At 51.4% G+C, this 19,273-nt stretch overlaps 1 protein-coding gene across 10 annotated transcripts in view; it reads right to left on the bottom strand.

Annotated features, from left to right (window-relative positions):
* Vwf (von Willebrand factor) overlaps positions 1 to 19,072 on the bottom strand; it is a 138,444-nt gene extending 119,372 nt beyond the window's left edge. For 7 of the 10 annotated variants that reach the window (XM_087214181.1, XM_087214180.1, XM_087214182.1 and 4 more), the window contains exons 1-6: positions 18,847 to 19,071; positions 18,172 to 18,226; positions 16,736 to 16,900; positions 8,412 to 8,514; positions 7,924 to 8,132; positions 4,924 to 5,048 (exon numbers count right to left, since the gene is read on the bottom strand). In XM_087214181.1, the coding sequence (XP_087070307.1) occupies positions 4,924 to 5,048; positions 7,924 to 8,132; positions 8,412 to 8,514; positions 16,736 to 16,900; positions 18,172 to 18,226; positions 18,847 to 18,867 (678 nt within the window). In that variant the 5' untranslated portion in view covers positions 18,868 to 19,071. Of the gene's footprint in view, positions 1 to 4,923; positions 5,051 to 7,923; positions 8,133 to 8,411; positions 8,515 to 16,735; positions 16,901 to 18,171; positions 18,227 to 18,846 lie in introns of those variants that run through there. The other 3 variants (XM_087214183.1, XM_087214185.1, XM_087214184.1) reach the window with 2 other exon arrangements.
* Between the last annotated feature and the right edge of the window lie 201 nt (positions 19,073 to 19,273).

Genomic DNA, 19,273 nt, shown 5'->3' with positions numbered 1-19,273 from the left:
AGGGAAGGCTGAGACACACACCAGGGAAGTGACTTACACAAGGACCCAGAGAAATGAGTCAACCCAGGGACCGCACTCTGGATTTCGTTTCTTAGTAAACTGCAGTGACTCAGAGAGAGCTGAGAGAGCATGCTCACTTTGCAACAGGAGAGAAGCAGGGCCGTCCTTGTGTCCAAACCCCGCTGCCAGGCTAAGTACCATTGGGCCTGTCAAACCAGGCCATGGCACTGTCAGGACAACCAATTCCTCAGGGATCCTGGATCCCAAGGGGCTTTGCTTGAGATTTACTGACTTCCTTGGGACAGTCTTCCCCCACAACTCTCTCCCTGAGTCCCAAGTATTCTACCAAGCAAAGGAATATAACAAAATCCTTCCCAATTGCTGAGACAAGTCTCTACCAGACCAGAGCACCCAATGAAGTGAATGGAAGAGGCAGAGATGCCCGGGGTGGACCTAGACAGCCAAATCTACATGCTGGAATTGCCTCCTCCTTGCCTGTGAGTCCCCTTCTAGCTCCACTCTGAGCACAAATACTAGGAAGTGCTGGGTACATCCTTTGCAAATATTGTATAATGAGGACATGCAGAGTGAACTGCTTTGTCCCCAACAGAATGGCTATTTTATGTACCTCTTTGGGCTATTGAGGAGACATGTTATGATTATTCAAAGTCAACAGCAGTGTTACAAATATTAGCTCATGGGACAGGTGATTTCCTGGAACAAGAGGAATAACAGGTGAATGGCATGCTGTCTCACACAAGAGGGACAGGGTAAGGGGCGAGGGGAGCATTGCAAAAAGCATAAAGATGGAAATAGTAAAAGAAAACAGTGACTGCATTCACCTAACACCAAACTCAGGGATCAGAAGAAAACGGGAAATCTGGGGATGCTAGGCGACTGATGGGAGTACGGATGGATGAGTGCCTCAGGCCTGGAGCAACCGGAGGAAAGAACCTTGCTTCTTCAGTATTCAGAGACACTGAGGGAAAGACAGAGCTTCTGCTTCAAACGGGAGCAAAGTGAAAGAAGGGATTTATCAGGGACAGGGAGGACTCCTAGGGCTGAGCCCCACAGGCTGCCTGGAAAGACCCTACCAAGGGTGTTTCGAGAACCTGACAAAGCTACAGTCATAGCATAGCCTGACTATCCAGTCATGGTTTGCTGAAAGTGTGGGGAGGAAGTAGAACCAGGTATCTTCTAGAAGTACAGCCACCTCTGCGTGTTTATGAGCCCAAGACTCCTGACATTAATGAAAGAAAGTTCCTCCTGCTGATGGGTCACTGATAGCCCAAGGAGTAACTCGGGGACTCGGTTTTCTCAACAAAGACAGGTTATCTTGAGGACCAACGCCTAGGAAGCATATGGAAAGAACTCTGGGTCTAGAAGCAAAAACGTCTTCATGTTCATTCTGATGGCAGCAGCGAAGGTGGTAGACAGACTTGTGTCCTGAGTGGCAAAACACCAAGAGACTCTGGTTTGCGTGGGGGACACTAAACACATCTGCACACTGCGTGCAGTTAGGGTGTTTACTGTGGTATCCCCAGCAAGTGGTAGCAAAGCCTAAAGCCCCCCTTTTCCCAATCAGCAAGAGCACAGGCAGAGCAGCAGGACAAAGCCACAGTCCTTTTATGAGGCTCAGCCCCGCCCCCACGTTTCCCAGACCAAAATTTTTTAAAAGAAAGAAAAAACTGCCTAAGGATCTTTCTTCCTGAAATATGCATTGTGTAGCAGTCATCTGCAAATCAACATCAATTATTTGTGGCTTGCGGATCCAGACTCCAGCAATTCTGCCCTCAGTTGGAAAAGCTGAAAAAACCACAAATTTGCATGCAATCAAACAATCCCAGCAGAGAGGCGCTGGACTTTGTTGGCACAACAAGGAAACATTCATTCCCTAGGTGTAAATAATAGCTCCTCGGATGAGCTGCATTCCTGCTAGGCCTTGGAAAGATGGGAAACACCGGAGAAATGGGAGAATAGACAAGGTTGGTGCAGGTTCCTCCCCTAGAAACCCCAGCCCCGAACACTCGGACCCAAGACCACAAAGTTAATAAAGGATGCCTCATTTACCAGCCCCAACTTCTGAATCTGGGGCCCAGTGGGGAGACAAACTGTGAGCCGTTCAAAAGACCACCTGAATCGTCTCCCAGGGGACGCGGATTGTGCTTCCCACCCAATGAGAGAGCCCCAGGGGTGGCAAACTCAATATGATTGGCTGAGGACGAAGCAACCCTGTTTTCTAAGGTTAACAACCTGAAGCGGAGAGTTCTGAGCTTGAAGAGGCTTGTGCCCCTGGGAGGTCAGGTGTATTCAGCGCCTCGGCCCAGCGTTAGAACTAGCCACCCAATTTCTTAAGCTGCTCCCAGGACACTGGTTAGGAAGGACTTTAATGCACTCAAGAAACAAAGTGAGTAGCAAGGATACAGCTGGAGCCTCAAAAAGCTGCCTCCTCGGGAGGCAAGCAAGGCTCCTCCCCTCTCCTCCGTCTCCAGGAAATGAAGAACCCAGGCTCCTCCCCCCCTCCCCCATCAGGCTCTTGGTTTGAGGATGTCTTCCTTCCCCTCCCATTTCCTAAGGTAAATGCACTGAGTGCTTTGTACTCTGAGGGTGGAGGACATCAGCCACTCCCTTACTCCACTGCCTGTTTGCAAAATAAATTAAGACAAATGTGATAGGCTCTCGAGGACCTTTTCACCTCACCCCCGCCTACATTGAAGAGGGAGACTCAGAGATCAACTACAGAATTGTAAACTTGGAGACAAAAGAAAGAAATTCTAACAGCCCCCTCCTCGAGCACAGGAGTGTGATCAATCTGAAATTCATCTGGCTGAAAAAGCAGCTCTAGGACAGGCTGGGTTCTGCCAGGCTCCTTGCTTCCTTCTAACCTAAGCTGTGCTCAGCTACCCAAAAGGAATGCATTACAGTCGGAAGAAGGGGAGGAGAAGAGTGATTCCGGAGCTACTGCTCCCCATGCCCCTCAAAGTCTGGGCGCTCCAGGGCACACACGGGACAGGAGAACACCAAGAGTCTCTCATCTCAGTAGTGATGGCGCGCGCCTCTAGCAGGCACTCTGCACAAGCTACTTCTCTCCTTTCCTCTCAGCAGCCCTGGCAGGGGCTGCTCCTCTGCCTGTTTCACGTGCGTGGAAGCCGGGCCTTGGAGAAGGTGTGTGTCTTGCCCAGAGTTACAAGCAATACCTTGCCTGACCCAACCCAGTGCCAAGCCCGGGGGCGAGGGAAACTCAGGGGTCTCTCAGGGGCAAGCGTCAGGCATTTCCAAGTGGAAGGAAGAGGACCTATCCCTCCCACCCAACAGCACCTGGCTCGGTGCTGGAACCCAGTCGGCCTTGTTAGTACCGGCTGTGTTCCCGGGGACACAGGTGTTTGGGAACCAGCCAGGGGACCCGGTACCACTGAATTACTGGAAACCGAGCAAAAACGTCTCTTGGAATGTGTTTGTTGACAAGTTGGAAACCATCTGTGTTCACAATCTAGGCGCCGGATTGAGCAGCAGCCCAGGATCCCTTCCGGACCAGAGTTCGGTTTGTTTCATGAAAATAAAGAAGTGAGTAACCAGCCAATAATGCAGCCTCCTTGTGCTCCGGTGGGTCTGCGAGTGTGGACAGGGCTCTCCTTGTGTCTGGAGTAGGAGAGGGCTGGCTTCTCTACCTAGGTGCAGATCTGGGTAAACCCAAAGTCTGCAGTTGAAGGTCCCTGGGTTCTCACTGAGGTCACAGCCATGCCTAGGTAGCACTGAGACAGGATGGAAGAAATGAAAGATGGGAACAAAGAGACAAGGAGATCGTAACTAAAAATTGTACATTTAAGATTGCAACTTCCAGGACCAGCCCAAGTTACCTAAGACTACACACTTCAGCATTCCTTTGATTAAATTCAGACTCCTTCCATACCAGATCCAGCACCCCCTGAATTCCTCAGGAATACTGAAAGTCCACAGATTGGCTTGAGAAACTAAAGAGCACGTGCCTGATCCCAAGATAAGGGACCAGACTGAGCAAACCAAAGGATATTCAAATTACCTATTTTTTTAAAATGCCCATATCTGTAGAATGGCTGATACCTTTCTGGGGGTGGGGTGGGGCACCTTCTCCCAGGCTTTTCCACCCGTACAACAGAGGCATAAATGTTCCCAGGTCCAAACCGTCATGCTCCTCACCTCTGAGTGCTGCACTTTGCTCTGGAATGCATCCTAAAACTCTAAGAAACCTTTCTCACGCCTCCCACCGAGGCATCCTGAAAATTTTTTTTCTGTGACAGGAATCAGTGAACCTGCTGCAAGACAGTGGGTTAAGTTCCATATTTCAGCCTCAGGGACCCTGAGACCCAGCTGGTGACAACACCACTTAACTTGCATTCATTACTCCCCTGAGTGTTTCCCAAGACCTAGGAGGTACTGACTGTATAATCCACAGGAACATGCAATAAGGAGTTGTTCAGAACTGAGAGGAACCTTAAGAACCATGTGGAGCCCAACTCCCGCAGAGAAACAACTGAAGGTGGGTAACTCTAGCAGCCTTTTACTGCCCCTCCACCAGGTAAGGCCATGGTGGGAAAGCCCTTATGGACACTGAATATGGGCACCTTGATCTTGAACCTCCCAGGCTCCAGAGCTATGATAAATTTCAATTACCCAGTTCCAGACATTTTGTTACAGCAGCACAAATAGACTGAGACATGATATTCATTAGCCAGGAACCATTTAAGAGCTCCAGGCACAGAAAAGTATTGACTTAGAGTTGGTTTCCAGAGGACAAGGACCTGTGGGAACCCCACACGAAGCAGCCAGAGGGACCCACAGCCAAGTCCAGCCCTGCCCTAGAGGAAGGGTTGAAGCCAAGTCCTCCTGCTGCTACCTCTAGGAGTCACACACCACCCTGACTGCAGGCAGCCAGGCTGTACTCACCTCCTGCATTTCCCAGGAGGAGCTGTTGCAGGGGCTGCTGGGAGGGGACGCCCGTTGGCACCGCTGTTTCCCACTGCTCAGGGCCCAGGAATTGGCAAAGTCATACGGGTCCGAGGTCAAGGTCCCTGAGGAAGTGTTTGAAAAATGATACTTCAGCTATGCTGAGTGGAAGCTCTAGGTCTGTTGCTACCTGAAGGAAACTTCTACTCGAATAGACTGTAGGCATTTGGGATGAGGAAGACCTTTTGTACAGTGCTCAGCATGGCACCACAGGACATGGGCATTGGAGCTCAGTAAGGAATGAATGAATGGGTGGGTGGATGGATGGATGGATGGATGCATGCATGGAAGGATGGATGGATGGATACATGGATGGATGCACAGATGGATGAATGGATGGATGGATGGACGCAATGAGAGATGATATGAAAGTTGATGAGGAAGATGCCACACAATGTCACTTCTCATGCCTCTGCAAACCCTTCTCCCTCTGTCTGAGCTGCCCCTTCCTCCTGTTGCCTTGACTGTCTTCACTCGTGCTTGGGGATGAGTGAATGGTTCCTCCTAGGAGTGCTTCTGCACCAGCTCTGCTCTCTTCTCCACCAAGCCTGGCTGGGTGTGCACCTTCTCTGTGCTCCTCATGCCGCTAAGGCTTCCCTGTGCCATAACTCTCACTTCCCTTTGTGTTAGTGTTCTTCCGACTTCTATTGATCGTCTATTCAACTGTGAGCTTCTGAGCAAAGGGCATGGGCTGTGTCTCTTATCTCTACATTCTTACACAGTGCGTTGTGAATGCTCAAAACTTTTTTCTGGAGTGAAGGTAAGAATGTGACATGGGACCTGAGCCCTCAGTCACTCCATCCTCCAGACTTTCACAGCATCTGTGCTTTGGTGCTTGCAGCATTTATGCTGCTGTCAGCTACCCACAGTGATAACCCTGGTGAGTCATCATTGCACAGGTAGTAGTGTGGGGCTGCTGCCTTGCAGTATTAACATGAGCGTTCTTTGCAGAGCCAGGCCTGGAAGAGTGAAGCATGGTTTAAGGTCAAATAATGCACTGGGAATGGGAAATAAACTATGTTAGGGAAAAAAGAAAAGTGAGGTCTTAGAACTATAGTCAATTAATGTCTGTGGTTTGACAGGGAAAAAAAGAATCTCCCCTTCACGGATGTACTCACTTCTTAGTATCCTGTACATACTGTCTTATGTGATTGGGCTAAGGGTCTTAGGAGGAGGAGCTTCTTTGGGGCTACTTGGGTGGGCCCTAGATACAGCCACACATATGTTGAACGTGACAGGCGAGGGAAGATCGCATTGACAGAGGAAAAGGTAAAGTGGACAGAGTGCAGTGATGTGGTCACAGGTCAGAGGTCACCACAGAGGCTGGAGGAAGCGGGGCAGCTCCTCCCCTAGAGCTCACAGGAGCAGTGGACTTCTGGCCTCCAGAATTATCAGAGAGTAACTTTCTGTGGTTTTAAGCCACTAAAATGATGGTGACTTTTGGCACCCACAAAAAACTAATACATGGGAGAAGCCAAATGGACAAGAGGTGAAATCTGTGGGGAGTCCACCATGTGTGGGGCCCTGTGACAGGAGTCTGGCTCCCGGCCACTCCATGGCAGAGGCTCAGATGCTTCCTAATAAACTGTTGTAAAGAAGAGGTGGTGAGCTCTGGGGAACCTATGGCCCTTGGGAGGAAGGGGCCAGACCAGACAACCTTGAAGGTCCTCCCAGCCCTGACCTCACCCGAGTAAAACTTTATGGCCAAACCCTATGGCCATTAGGCTGCCTAAGATAGGGTTATAAGTATTCTCCTTTAGAGAAAACTCCCCAAGAGCTAGGGTCAAAGTCAAACTGGGCAGATTCCAAAATCAGGAGCACAATTAATGGTTTGGAAACAAACAGTTGAGCTTTTATTAACCAAAGAAAATTAAACTATACTACATAATCCTTTGGAGATGATTTCCCAGATACCACCAGCACCTTGTATGTTTTTTGTTTGTTTTGTTTTGGTGTTTTTTGGTTTTTGTGTTTTGTTTGTTTTGTTGCCAACAAATACCATCTTCTACCTCATGGTCTAGGTCCATTTTTAGTTTTTTAGAGGGCCGGAGATTTAGCTCAGTGGTTCTGCCACCTGCCTCGCAAGTACAAGGTCCTGAGTTCAATCCCCGGTACCCCAAAAAAAGAAAAGTATTTTAGAGCTAGGACCCCCATTTCTAGCAATATAACAGATTAGAAAAATCCAAAAAGTATTCCATTACATCAGACAAATATCCTGTTGAATCCATGAATAACCTCACAAAAAAAGTAGAGGGAATTCCAAGAGACAAAGAAAAGAGGAGAAAAAGACAAGGAAAGCAAAGAGAAAAAAATGGAGAAAAACAAAAACTGGAAGTGCTATGACTTCAGGGTGCAGAGAGGATGCCATCTCTCCTTCCCAGGCGTGGGCTGGAATAGCCCTGCTGAGACGGACAGGCTCCTGGAGCCTCAGGAGGAAGCTGTGACCCTGAGGGATGACGCTCCCCACACAAAGGTGATGAGAGAAAACCCACTGAGAAAAGAGAGACAAAAAGTGTGTTTCTTTGACCTCCATGAGCTCCAGTTTAGAGGGGGGAAGAGTCTTCTCTGAGACAGAGCTCCCGAGTGGGCCCAGCCTGAAGGGTCTGAGCTCATTTACACTTACAAGATTCGTGACTCTGGACTGAAAAACTCACCTTTAAAGGCAGCTCAGTCTAATACCGTGGGACACTGGAAACAATAAGCAAGACAGTTGCTGCAGGGGATTGAAAGTTGAGAGAGTCAAGTCTGAGAGGTCCAGGTGTGGGCTGGCCAGAGGCCTAGGCGTTTAGGTGAAGGCTAAGGCATGAGGCTGTTGAAATACATCGAAGCCAGGTCATGACAAGACTTAAATGCCAGGGAAGGAGTATTAGTGAAGGTCTATGAAACGGAAACTAAAAGCAAAACTACACGTTAGGGAAATGGTATCCCAGAAAATCTTACCTTCTTGGGTCCTAAAGTCATCTTCAGAAAAAATGTTGAAATCGCCACACAGCCCACAGGTCTTGTTGAAGTATCTGTCTGACAGCAGGACTTGAAAGTTCCCACTGTTGTCAATCCTAGCCACAAAGCCATAGGCCTCACTGGACAGCTTGTAGAACCCAGCCTCGGTTTCCAGATACAGCCCTCTGGAGGCATAGGGCATGGAGATTCTGGAGGGCAGAGGACAGGCTCAGCACTGGGCTTCTCGTACACTTCTAGGATATTTCTCCACCTTCCAACACAACCCCATGTTACAGGGTTCTGACCCTGGCCCAAAGTGACAGAGGTTCTAGACCCCACGACCAGGAAACCTGACTCCCACACTGCCCTGCTTCACTTCCTCTGGCACATTTACTTCTGCTCTCTGGGCCCCAGCTTCTCCATCTGAAACAGGTGGGCAGGGGTCCCCAGGGTCCTTTCTGATTCGGCATTCTGGGTTTCTAACTTACCCCTGGTCCCCCTGCACCGCTGTGCCATTGACAAACAAATGGATGTCGAAGAATTCCCCAAGGTACACGGAGAGGCCAACTCTCTCACCATGTTGGAAGATCCCTGAAAGGAGAGAGTCAGTAGTACTGTTACTCATAAAATCTCATGGAAAACTCCCCCAAAAGACTTCATAAGTGGACAACAGAAATCTCTCTAAATATCTCCTTTGCTCATTCATCTTCTTGTTCCTCTCAACGGACTTATATGAGTGCCTTCTGGATACCCAGCCTTTCAAGGGCTCTTACATTTCACAACAGAAAAATGTGAGAACATGATCACTTCCTTCTGAGTGTTTCCAGTCTAGGTATAGATGGTAGACAAGCACGTAGCGACTGAATACATTGTAAAACAGCAAACAGAAGTTATTACCACAGGTACACTAGCATAGTGTTACTTAAAATGTTATCTTAGGGGCTGGAGGTGTAGCTTTGTGACAGACCCCTTGCCTGGCATGGGCAGGGCCCTGGGTTCAATCTTCAGCACCACAAATAGATAGATGATAGATAGATAGATAGACAATAGATAGATAAATAGATGATAGATAGATGGATGGGAAATCTTTGGACACCTAAATCAGAATCCCTGAGCTCTTTGTTCAAAATAGAAATGTAAATCCATGACTCACTTCTCTGCATTTGATTCTCTGGGAGAAGTTAGAGACCACACAGTAATGTCTTTCCCACAGTGCAGGGACTTTAATAAGGACTCAATAAATGATCAGTGTTCCCTTTGTCTCTGAGATATTTGAATGGTCAAACACGTGACAAAATAGTGTCTGTTCATGGTCCTGTGGTGAGGGGCAAACACAGAGGCAAGTGTGCTGGCAGCTGGCATGAAAGGGGAAACTTGGCGGACATTTTCAACAACATTACCAAGACTAACCACAGCCGTCTCCAGTAAGTGCTGCTTGGGCTGCGTTCTTGGTATGCAGAGATATTGGATTGGCCATAGGCGAGGATGGAGCCAGAAAGGTACAGTCTGAGTCTCAAGCCTCAAAGACTTGGAAATTGATGAAGAAAGGGGGGACGGGGAGCAGCCAGTGAAGACCAAGGTCAAGTAGGGTCACAGTACCTTGGGGGTCCTGAAGGAACGGGGCACAGGATGCAGGGAAATGAGGAAATACATCTCCTCCTAAAAGGTGTGGGGAGTGTGGGCTCCAGCTCCTCAGAAAGGAGGGGAAAGGGTGCCTGTGGAATCAAGTCCAGACCACCTGGGAACTTGTCTGTCGGCTTGGCATGGCAGCCATGGCCAGGAACTCTGATAACCCAAACTAGGGAGCGGCCTCCTCACTTCAGGCCAGGCAGAGGAGGAGTCCCACAAACCACATTCTGCAGAGTTCCACACCAGTGCTGCCACGGGAAAAGAGAGATGCCAAGCAAGGTGAAGGAATTTTGTCCTGTATATTAAAAAAAAAATTACACGAGGCCATTGGATTGGGCTGAGTTCCTGTACTAGGCCCAAACAGAGCAAACCAAAATGGAGTCACTTATGCTAAAGTTCCACATGACCAAGCCAAAACTAGGATAGTTACTTGAATGAGAGACAGAGCCCAAATCCCCAAATGGGCCAATTGAAGCTGCTTACATCCTTACTAGGAAAGCAATTTAGGAAGAGCTGACTCCAGGAGCTGGTGTTTGCCTGGGGGTGGAACCAGCAGGGCCTTGTGTGCTGCACAGGTCTCTACCACTGAGCTAGACCTCCAGCCCCGCCTACTTTCTGTCCTCTAGTTCTGCTTCTACTTCCTCATCCCTTCTCCATAAAACCAACCTCCTCTGTTCAGCCCATCAGAATACTCATTCCACTTTACAGAATGAAGTGCTACCTGATTCTTGAATAGAAAACAGTCTATGAGATTTTTAATGAAAGTCTGATGTGTTCTTCACTGTCCTTGACAACAGTTCTTGCAGCAAACAAATCTTCAGAAGTAGAACAAACTTTCCGACAGCAGGAAATTAGCTGTGTGTTATGGTTTAGAGCTAGAATGTCCCACCCCACCCCTGAATTTCTCAGTGTTCGGAAGGTGATTGAATCAAGGGGGTGCTGCACTCCTCACTGGATTCATCCATGGATGAGCTCATAACTGAATGTGCTCTAGGAGGTGGGGCTGGGTTGGAGGTGGGTCCTTGGGGTGTGAGCTGGAAGGCTTCACTCTCTTCCTGGTTCCTCCTCCTCTCTCTCCTCCTGGCCACCATGGATTGAGCACCTTTTCCTCCGCCAGGCCCCTCCACCATCTTGCTTCCACCTTGGAGCCAGCTGACCACAGACTGAAACTGTGAACCAAAACAAACCTCTCCCCTTTTAAGTTGTGGGTGTTGGGTATCCTGTCCTGGTTGACAGGAAGGTGACTAAGACACCAAAGAAAGACAAACAACTGGAGAGATAAGTGATAGGGTAAATAGAAGAAAGCACAGAATGCTGGAATGTTGAATGTCATATTTGTATTCTTTCAACTTTTCTGTACTTTGAAATTGTCCGTAATAAAATAGGAAACCAAACAAAGAACAGCCGGGCAACGGACTCCAGTTTGCAGTCCCTCCCCCAGGGCCTTCTGGGTCGCCCGGCATTTGCAATATGCCAAGATCAAGTGCCTTCTTGGGCTTCCTCTGGGCCGACACCCTGACCACGACCCACCAGCCTGAGTGACCAGCGACCAGAGGCCCAGGTGAGGGTCTCGTCACCTCTGCCTCTCTGCAGTCCTGCTGGGCAAAGGAGGACACAAAACTGTGGGGAGGTCCTTGCCCCTTGTGACCACTAAGCCTGGCTGTCATCAGCATGACCCCCTCAGCCCAGTCTCACAAAGTCGCCTCCAAGCCAGAGGCGCCTCCCACCCTGAAGCCAGAAGGAGTCCCTATGGGTCTCTCCCTGCAAGCTCTCTCTCTCGTGGGGTGCAGAAAGGGTGGCTGGGGACATGCTAGCTGGGAAGATTTGGGTTGGGAACACTTGGGATGCAGTGTGGATGTGGGTGTGGTGGCGCTCACCAAAATCCCTGCACTCAGAAAGCCGAGGCAGGAGAATCACTGCAGATTTAAGGCCAGCTCGGGCTACATAATGAGCTCAAAGCCAGCCTGGACCACAAAGCAAGACCCTGTCTCAAAAACAAATAAATAGCAATGTAGGGGCAAAAATGGCCTTGTGGCCTTGGCCAACTACAGAACTGTGTGGAGCCTGTGGGTCCCGGCCATGCATGATAACGAAGGGGCTTTGAGGGCCATCAGCCCACACCCATGGCAGCCAGGCCAGGGAAGTTGGAGTCAGCTGTTCAGAGAAACAGACAGGTGGCAGTGAGCAGGCAGGACCTTGGATCTAAACAATGGCTCCTGAGCTCTTTGTGTCCAGGAATCACACTAAAAACACAATTTATTTCCTGACCCAGTGTATACACACACACACACACACACACACACACACACACTCCTCCTCCCGTATTTACCCTTACCATGTCCCATGCACTCTGAAATTTTCTAATGTTTTCTATTCTGTTTTATAAGAGGTGATCAAAATGTAGATTGAATGTTTAAATGTTAAAATATAGTACAGTAAAGGACACATTGCCATTAATGCCTCTCAGAATGCCTCCCCTCACTCTGAACTCACTTATCCCATCTAAGCAGTTCTAGAAGTCTTTGTTCATGTCCTTACAGAGAGTGGTCAAAAATACAGTGACTGCTGCTGCCGAGTGCCCCGCACGCAATTCAGGACATGCAGGCAGCCATGACAGTGCATCTAAAGACTCTCACGAGACAGGACTTGGAGATTCACTTCAGAAAGTGGCAAGAGTGATGGGATTGATGCATTCAGAGCGAGGGGGTGGTACTAATGTGCTCTTCACTGTCATCATTTTAAATTTAAACATCTACTGCATTTTCTGATCACACCTTTATTTAATCTTTGTAAAAGCTGGTTAGGATCCAGGGCTTGCGGCTCAGTGTGGAAAACACAGCTGAGTCTGGCTCACACCCACTAACGTGGGGAGATTTGTAATACTGCCTTCAGTGTCACTCACTTCATGCCCTTGCTGTAGATGACGTGTGGGGACCCCCAGGTCAGCACTTCCTGTAACTGCAGGCTGTCACCCAAGGTTAGAGACAAACAAGCCCGGCTGCCCCAGGACTTGCCTGGCCTCGAACTTGGTGATGGAGCCCAAAGTGTGCAGTCAGCCCCAGCACCACCACCACCACCTCCCCAGCGGTATCCTGCAGCTTCAGAAGCAGACAGGTAGCTGGAAGCAGGGCAGACCTAGGGCCTTCTCTGGCTTTAGTATGGAGCTCTCCGATCCGCATTTCTAACAAACACCCCATCCTCTGCCAGGACTCTGGGAACCTAGGGAAACAGCAATGTGCTCTGACACAACATCCCGCTGACCACTCCGGAGCGGCGGCTCACGGGGCCCTGCAGCAGTGACTCAGCAGGCTACTGCTGCTCCTGGCTCTCCCAGCGTGTGCCTGCAAGCCAGGTCCTGCAGCCACAGCTTAGGAAGAAGAGCAGGCTCCACAGAGCAAAAGTATTTGGGACTCTTCAGGTCTCTTTCCAGACCTGTGCTGACTACAAGACCTTGACCTGGGCCCCGCAGCTGCCTGACCAAGGATGGGATCAAGGAAGGGCACACCTCTGCACCAGGTGGGCTTCAAGGACACAAACGCCTTCCCTGGGATATGAGCAAGACCTGCCGGCAGGGAGAAGAATGCGAATTATTTGCACGACAGGATGGAGGAAACAGGATGTCATTGTTCACATTGCCCTGTGGACCAAAACCACAGGGTCCAAGCTCTGGGTTCCTTCCCCTGACCCCAGGACTCTGGTCCCCCCGAAACACCAGCGCACCCCTATGGGTTGTTCCTCCTCTAACACCCACCCCCTCGCACCTCCTGCATCAGCACCAGCCCCAGGAGAACACAGCTGCTGCCTTGCTGATGTCAACAGCACATTTGGTGGAAATGAAACCAACCTACAGTAAAGTGCATCTGATCTGGCACCTGGTGCAGGCCACGAGCCAGTGTGGAGCACACTAAGCTGTGTGGCCATGACCCCTAGAGGTAGTGGCAGTGAGGCCAGGGCTCAAGTCAAACCTGCTCAGGTGGCGCAGGATGGGATGCAATTCCCATTGGCCCGACCTCCGCAGCCGTGCCTAGAAAGTGGGATGAAGCAGGACTCGGGTTTGGATCACACGTCACACTTTCAAACAGCTGGCCTGACTTGAGCCTTACAGAATCTGCATCTTAGCGGGAGGAAACAGAGCTGAGAGGCCATCCACATCCCCAGGGATCTGGGCGAAGGAGACAGAGGAACTGCAGCTATGGCTCCTTCCACCTCCCACTCCTGGCTAATGCAGGGGAGATCACTGCGGATGTGAACCCCGGCCAGCTCAGGGTGAGCCCAGGGCTGGGCAGGCCAGGAGCAGTCCAGGGGGCTTTCTGGGGGTGCGGGATGTCCCAGAGACATGGGCACCACCTGCATGTCCCTGTCTGTGAGGGCTCCCTAAATGGGGAGGAGTGTGGAGCTGGGTTTACAGCAGGGAGGGGGCTGTTTCCAGGTCTCCCAGAATATGGACTCCATGCCTGGCCCAAGGATTTCCCTGTGTCCTGTTTCCTGGCCTGTGCCAAGGTAGACAGTCACAGCAGAACTGAGCAAAGGCAAGACAGTAACCCCTCCCGGGAGCCACAGTGCCCCTCTCCCCTGAAACTCTGCTCCAAGCCGTAGGGTGGAGCCGCCCACACCCTCAGAGCCACCTCGGGGGAGCCTCCCCAGCATGGCTCTTCAGAGGGAGACGGCCACGCAAACACCGGGCCACCTGAGGCTGGCAGGCTCCAGCCCTCTGCTCCCCAGAGGGAGGGTTCGGGGGCTCCTCACCAGCTGCTGTCCCAAACCATTCCCAGCTCCTGGAAGCATGGGGGACCCCAGGGCTCTGGTTCTCAACGCATAGTGCCCTGAGCTGTCCCTGGATGGGCCTTTCACCTCCTGCCAGCCAGCCCTGCCTCCCACCTCTGCCCCCATCAGAGCCCCCATCAAAGCACCAGTCTCCGCCCTCCTGGATGTCATGACCCACACTTCAGCTTTCCCTGTGGCCCTGCCACACAGCTCACTGTGTCCCAGCCCTGTGCTTCTCTGTCCCATCTCAAGGCCAGAGAAGTGGTTTTTTTGTTTTGTTTTGTTTTGTTTTTGGTACTGGGGATTGAACTCGGGACCTTGTGCTTTCGAGCCAGGCACCGGAACCAGCCAGCCCTGTGCTTCTCAAAGTTTGGTCCCCTGGCCAGCTACACCAACAGCAGCAGCTGGGAAATGGTTAGAATTGAAGAAGCTCTCAGGCTCTGGCCCAGATCCACTGAGTCAGACCTCCAGGGCGGAGCCCAGCAATCCAGTCCTGATGCAGGGTGGAGCTGGGATCGCTGCTCAGCCTGCTCACGCCCAGCCCCACCCCCGCCCAGCCCCACCCCCGCCCTGTAGGAATGCATTCCTTCCAGCCTCACGCCCCTGTACACTGTGCACACTGCCTGGCGCGGAGCCTCCTCCCTGTCCTCTCCACCCAACCAAAACCTCCCACACCATGGCTCCTTGAACACCACCCACTCGAGTGAATGCCTCTCCTCTTTAATACAACAGAGACACGAGTGAGCTACAGGAGCTCCAAGAGACAAAGATGAGCAAGATGCGACCTTCACCCTCGAGGGGCTCATTGAAGGGTGGAAGAAGTGGGGGGCACTGAGGTCCCACTGTGATAGGTTGCTCTGCAGAGCCAGGGCAGGTGGCAGAGAGGGAGAAGCTGAAAAGCAGAAGCTCATTGCCATGGCCACAGTCACCTCACGGAGCTCCCAGCCAGAGTGAGCAGGCCAGAGAGGATCCTGCGTGGATCCACACCAGGCCTGCTGGGATAACAGCCAGGAGCTCCGCAGCCTGTGTGTCACGCAAGGACCTGGGTGTGGCCAAAGACTCTCTCTGGCCAGCCTCAGGTGAGGCTCTGTGAGCCCTCTTTTCAATTAGGTCTCAACCTTGGCCTCTGTCCGTGGTCTTCTTAGTCGAGTTTTAGCAAGGATCCCTCTGAGTCAGTTTACCCTCAATATATGGTCAAATTCTTCCGACTCCAGCCAGGAGCTCTGGCCGTGGCTCGATGCAGCAGGATTCCCCTTGTCTTGGTGAGTCCTCCTGGAGCTTTCCATCTCTGACTCCCATTTGCTGACCCTAAACCCCACCTCCCCTGTATTTGGAGCTGGGCTTCCCACCGCACAAGCCCCACTGCCATGTTCCCTCTTGAGTACAAGGTCCTTCCTGCCAGTTCTAACAGCTGCCATGGAGTTTTCCTTTCACAACATGGATCTGGCCATCGCTGCCTCAGCTCTCCAAGGCCGAGGACGGCACCTTGACTGGGTTCTGTGCCATCCTTCTCACACACCACAGCTGACTGACTCCCACAGTGCGTCGTTCACCAAACTGTCATTTTCCATCGGTGCATCCAGCCCCACCCCAGCCGTGGAAGAGCCCTCCCTCCTTAGTACAAAGGAAATGTCCTCCAACCTGAAGGGCGGGAGTTAAGATCCGGCCCCACCTTTTATTACCTGCCAGGCCTTAGGACGATCATACAACCTCGTGGGCCTTGTTTCTTCCTCTGTAAAGCAGGGATGCCTATCCCTACAGCCCAGAGCTGTGTGAGGTGCAGGGACAACTGCACAGCACCAACACTTTTCTGGTAACATGGGATTTGCTCAACATAAACTGCATATTCTGAATTCCACATGCTTCCAAGAAAACAGTGACCCTTTCTGCTGCAGGGAGCTCTACATGCTCCAAGGTCCTTCTAGATGTTTTCTTGTTGTTTGTTCTGGTTTGGTTTGTTTTTGCAGTGCTGGAGACTGACCCCAGGGTCTTGCCTATGCTAGATTAAGCACTCTACCACTGAGCTATATCTCCAGCCCTTTTTCTATTTTACTTTGAGACAAGATCTCACTAAGTTGTCCAGATTGGGCTTGAACTTGTGACCCTCCTGCCTCAGCCTGCAACTGGGTGGGATCACAGGTGTGCGTCACCGCAGCCGTGCGTCACCACAGCCAGCGAGGTCCCCTTTTTCTTCAGCTTTGGAGCTTCCAGCCTGGACCCAGAGCAATGAATGCAACCCCTGGAGAAGGAGAAACATCTCCAATCCACCGGGCTCTGATGGAGAAACCAGGGAAGCCAGGTATCACAGAAAGCCAGTGTCCTCCCTGTTCCAGCAGCGACCCTGAGCTAGGTGTGCGTGGGAACCGGGTGCCCCCCCCCCCGCACCCGGGCCTGGAGCAGCTCCTGAGGTGGGACTCACCCAGAATGGAGAAGGAGTGTGTCTGGCAGTCGCCGGCCAGGAGGAAACTGCAGTCTCCTGCGAAGCTGTACATGCTCCCGTCAAAGGTGTTGATGAAGTCTCTTCCAAAGAGGCTGCACCGGCCCCTCAAAGGCCTGTCACGAGTCCCTTCTGAGCAGAAGCTCCCTGGAGGGGACGCGCCGGTCAGCACGGCGGGGCCACCGGCCACAGCTCTCTGACCTGGAGGGCACTTCCCACCCTCCACGGGCTGTAGCCACTGCCTCAGCCCCAGACAGTAGCCAGGGCTCAGGGCTCTCAGGAAATCTACTCATTTTAGTGGTGCTACTTACTGACTTACAATGTTACTGATGCCCATAATAAAAAATGTGGAGAATACAGAGGAAAATACAAGGTGAAAACATCCATGACCCAACATTCTGCAATAACTAGAGTGAACATTTTACTGTTTATCTTTTTGTTCCACTTTAGGGTCTTTACACAGCTATGGATTTTCATACCCCACTGATTGTCCTGTGAAAACCATGTACGACCGCTGTTTATTTCTCAGTAGGTTGTAAATGATTCGCCATGTCTCTACACATTTATTTATGTATATATATATAACTGATTTTTAGTGGCTGCATCATATTTGACATCTATATATAGTATCACCTCCCATCATTAGGTTCTTAACATTTTCTCCAAGTTTTCACAATTATAAATATATTTCAGTGAGCATCTTTGTACATAAATCTACTAGTACATCTTGACCAGATTAAACTCTAGACAGATCACAGGGTGTGTGTATCAGTGTGGTCACGAAGCGCTAGTTACTCCCAGGTGCTAGCTCTGTGTGTGTGTGTGTGTGTGTGTGTGTGTGTGTGTGTGTGTGTAGGTGGAGAACTACAACAGTAAATTTCCTCTGGCAGAGAGTGTGAAAGAAGTACACTTCCCCCACACCAATCTGTGGACTGCAGGCAGATGCTGCAGGGCGTACACGGAGGCAGACCCAGGACGAAGTCTCTGCCACCATTCACAAACTCAGAACCGCAGAGAGGGCGGGAAGGGAGCAGCCTCAGAGAGCTGACCTCTGCCAAGGGCTCTGGGTACTTCAGAGCAGTCTCTCTCCTCTCTGACCCTTAGCCTCCATCTGCACCATGGGAACTTCAGCTGGATGCTCTTCAACCCCTTCTAAACTAATAATCCACCCAGGTTCAGCTCCCACCACAGCAGTCAGCTCCACGCCAACTTTCTCTTTTGCACCCCAACAGGAGAAGGCGCTGCAGGCACCTGGCCTCTGGGGCACGTGAGTCAGAGGTCAGGAACCCCCACAGGACACAGCCAGTGCCTGGAAAAGACCCTCATGGTGAGACCCAGACTCATCTGCTGAGCCCTGGAAAGAGCCTGCTCCAGGGCCCAGGGGCAGGCGTAAGGACTAGAAGTACCTTGAGACTTACCTGGCAAGGTGAGGACCAGAGCAAGCAGCACCCTGGCAAGCCTGGCAGGAGCCATCTGCAGGGAGCAAGAGAAAAACAAGCTGTTTCTTACTCCCCAGACAGACCCTGCTGGCATGTGCTACTGTTGAGGCACAAAGCAGGGAAAGCAAAAACATCTTCATAAAGCAGGAGCGAAGCTTGTTCCCTCATTGACTCCCATTTCTCACCTGAACTGGGTTGCTAATCCCAAAAGATGCCCCAGCCAGTGCCAGGCACAAGAGAAACAATCGCTGTAAGCCATGCCCTAGACACCCTTCCTCAGACAACAGTCCCAGGCCCAAGACAGAGAGAGAAGCTCTGCCTGCCCCCTCCAGTCTTCCCGGCCAGCCTGACCTCACGCATCCCCACCTCCCTGCAGCAGCCAGGAGTAGAGCAAACTGGGGAGCAGGAACTATCTTAGACTTCTGCTGCTTTTGCTTTTGCTTTTAGTGTCCCCCCAGCAAGACCCAAGAAGTAGAAGGAGGGACAACCACTGTGCGAAGCAAAGCAGGATCCCCAGAGGAGGAGGCAGAGGAGGGGGCGTTAGGATCGCCCCTTCTATTCCAGGGATGGAGACCCAGCCTACACCCAGGGCCAGGGAGCTGGGCCCTGCATCCTCCTCCCACCACACACAGGCCCTCTTTCCAAAAAGCATACCTTTGCAGATGGAGGCTTCATGTCTCCGCAGCCTTGGGAAGCCCAGCCACTGCACAGTGGTTCACCACCCCTAGGCCATGCTCCCAGCAATGCTGAGGCTGGCGGGGACTGTCTGGCTGGGAAGTAGCCCAGGGGCTGTAGAGTCCCCACAGAGGGGGAGATAAAGCCCAAGTTGTACCACTGTCCCTACCACGAGAACTGTGGACTCTGGGACAGGGCAGCCAGCCCCTTAATTACCAGAGGGAAACAATGGCAGGAAATGGCACTAGGAACACCCCAGGCTGATAAGACTTCGAACCCCTTGGAGGGAGACCTCCTGGCAGCTTCCTTGATGAGCTGCCCTGGCCCCCCAAAGAAAACACCCCAACTCCCACAGCCCTAAGTGAACTCCTTGGCTTTGGGGCTCCCCAAATGCCACGCAGATTAC

This window comes from Heterocephalus glaber, unplaced genomic scaffold, assembly GCF_053883595.1.
Source record: "Heterocephalus glaber isolate CG9 unplaced genomic scaffold, H.glaber_assembly_v1.0 deba00001444, whole genome shotgun sequence".
In the NCBI taxonomy this organism is placed as follows: Eukaryota; Metazoa; Chordata; class Mammalia; order Rodentia; family Bathyergidae; genus Heterocephalus; species Heterocephalus glaber.
The sequence above is the reverse complement of the archived record's forward strand: the minus strand, read 5'-3'. Positions and strand labels throughout refer to the sequence as shown.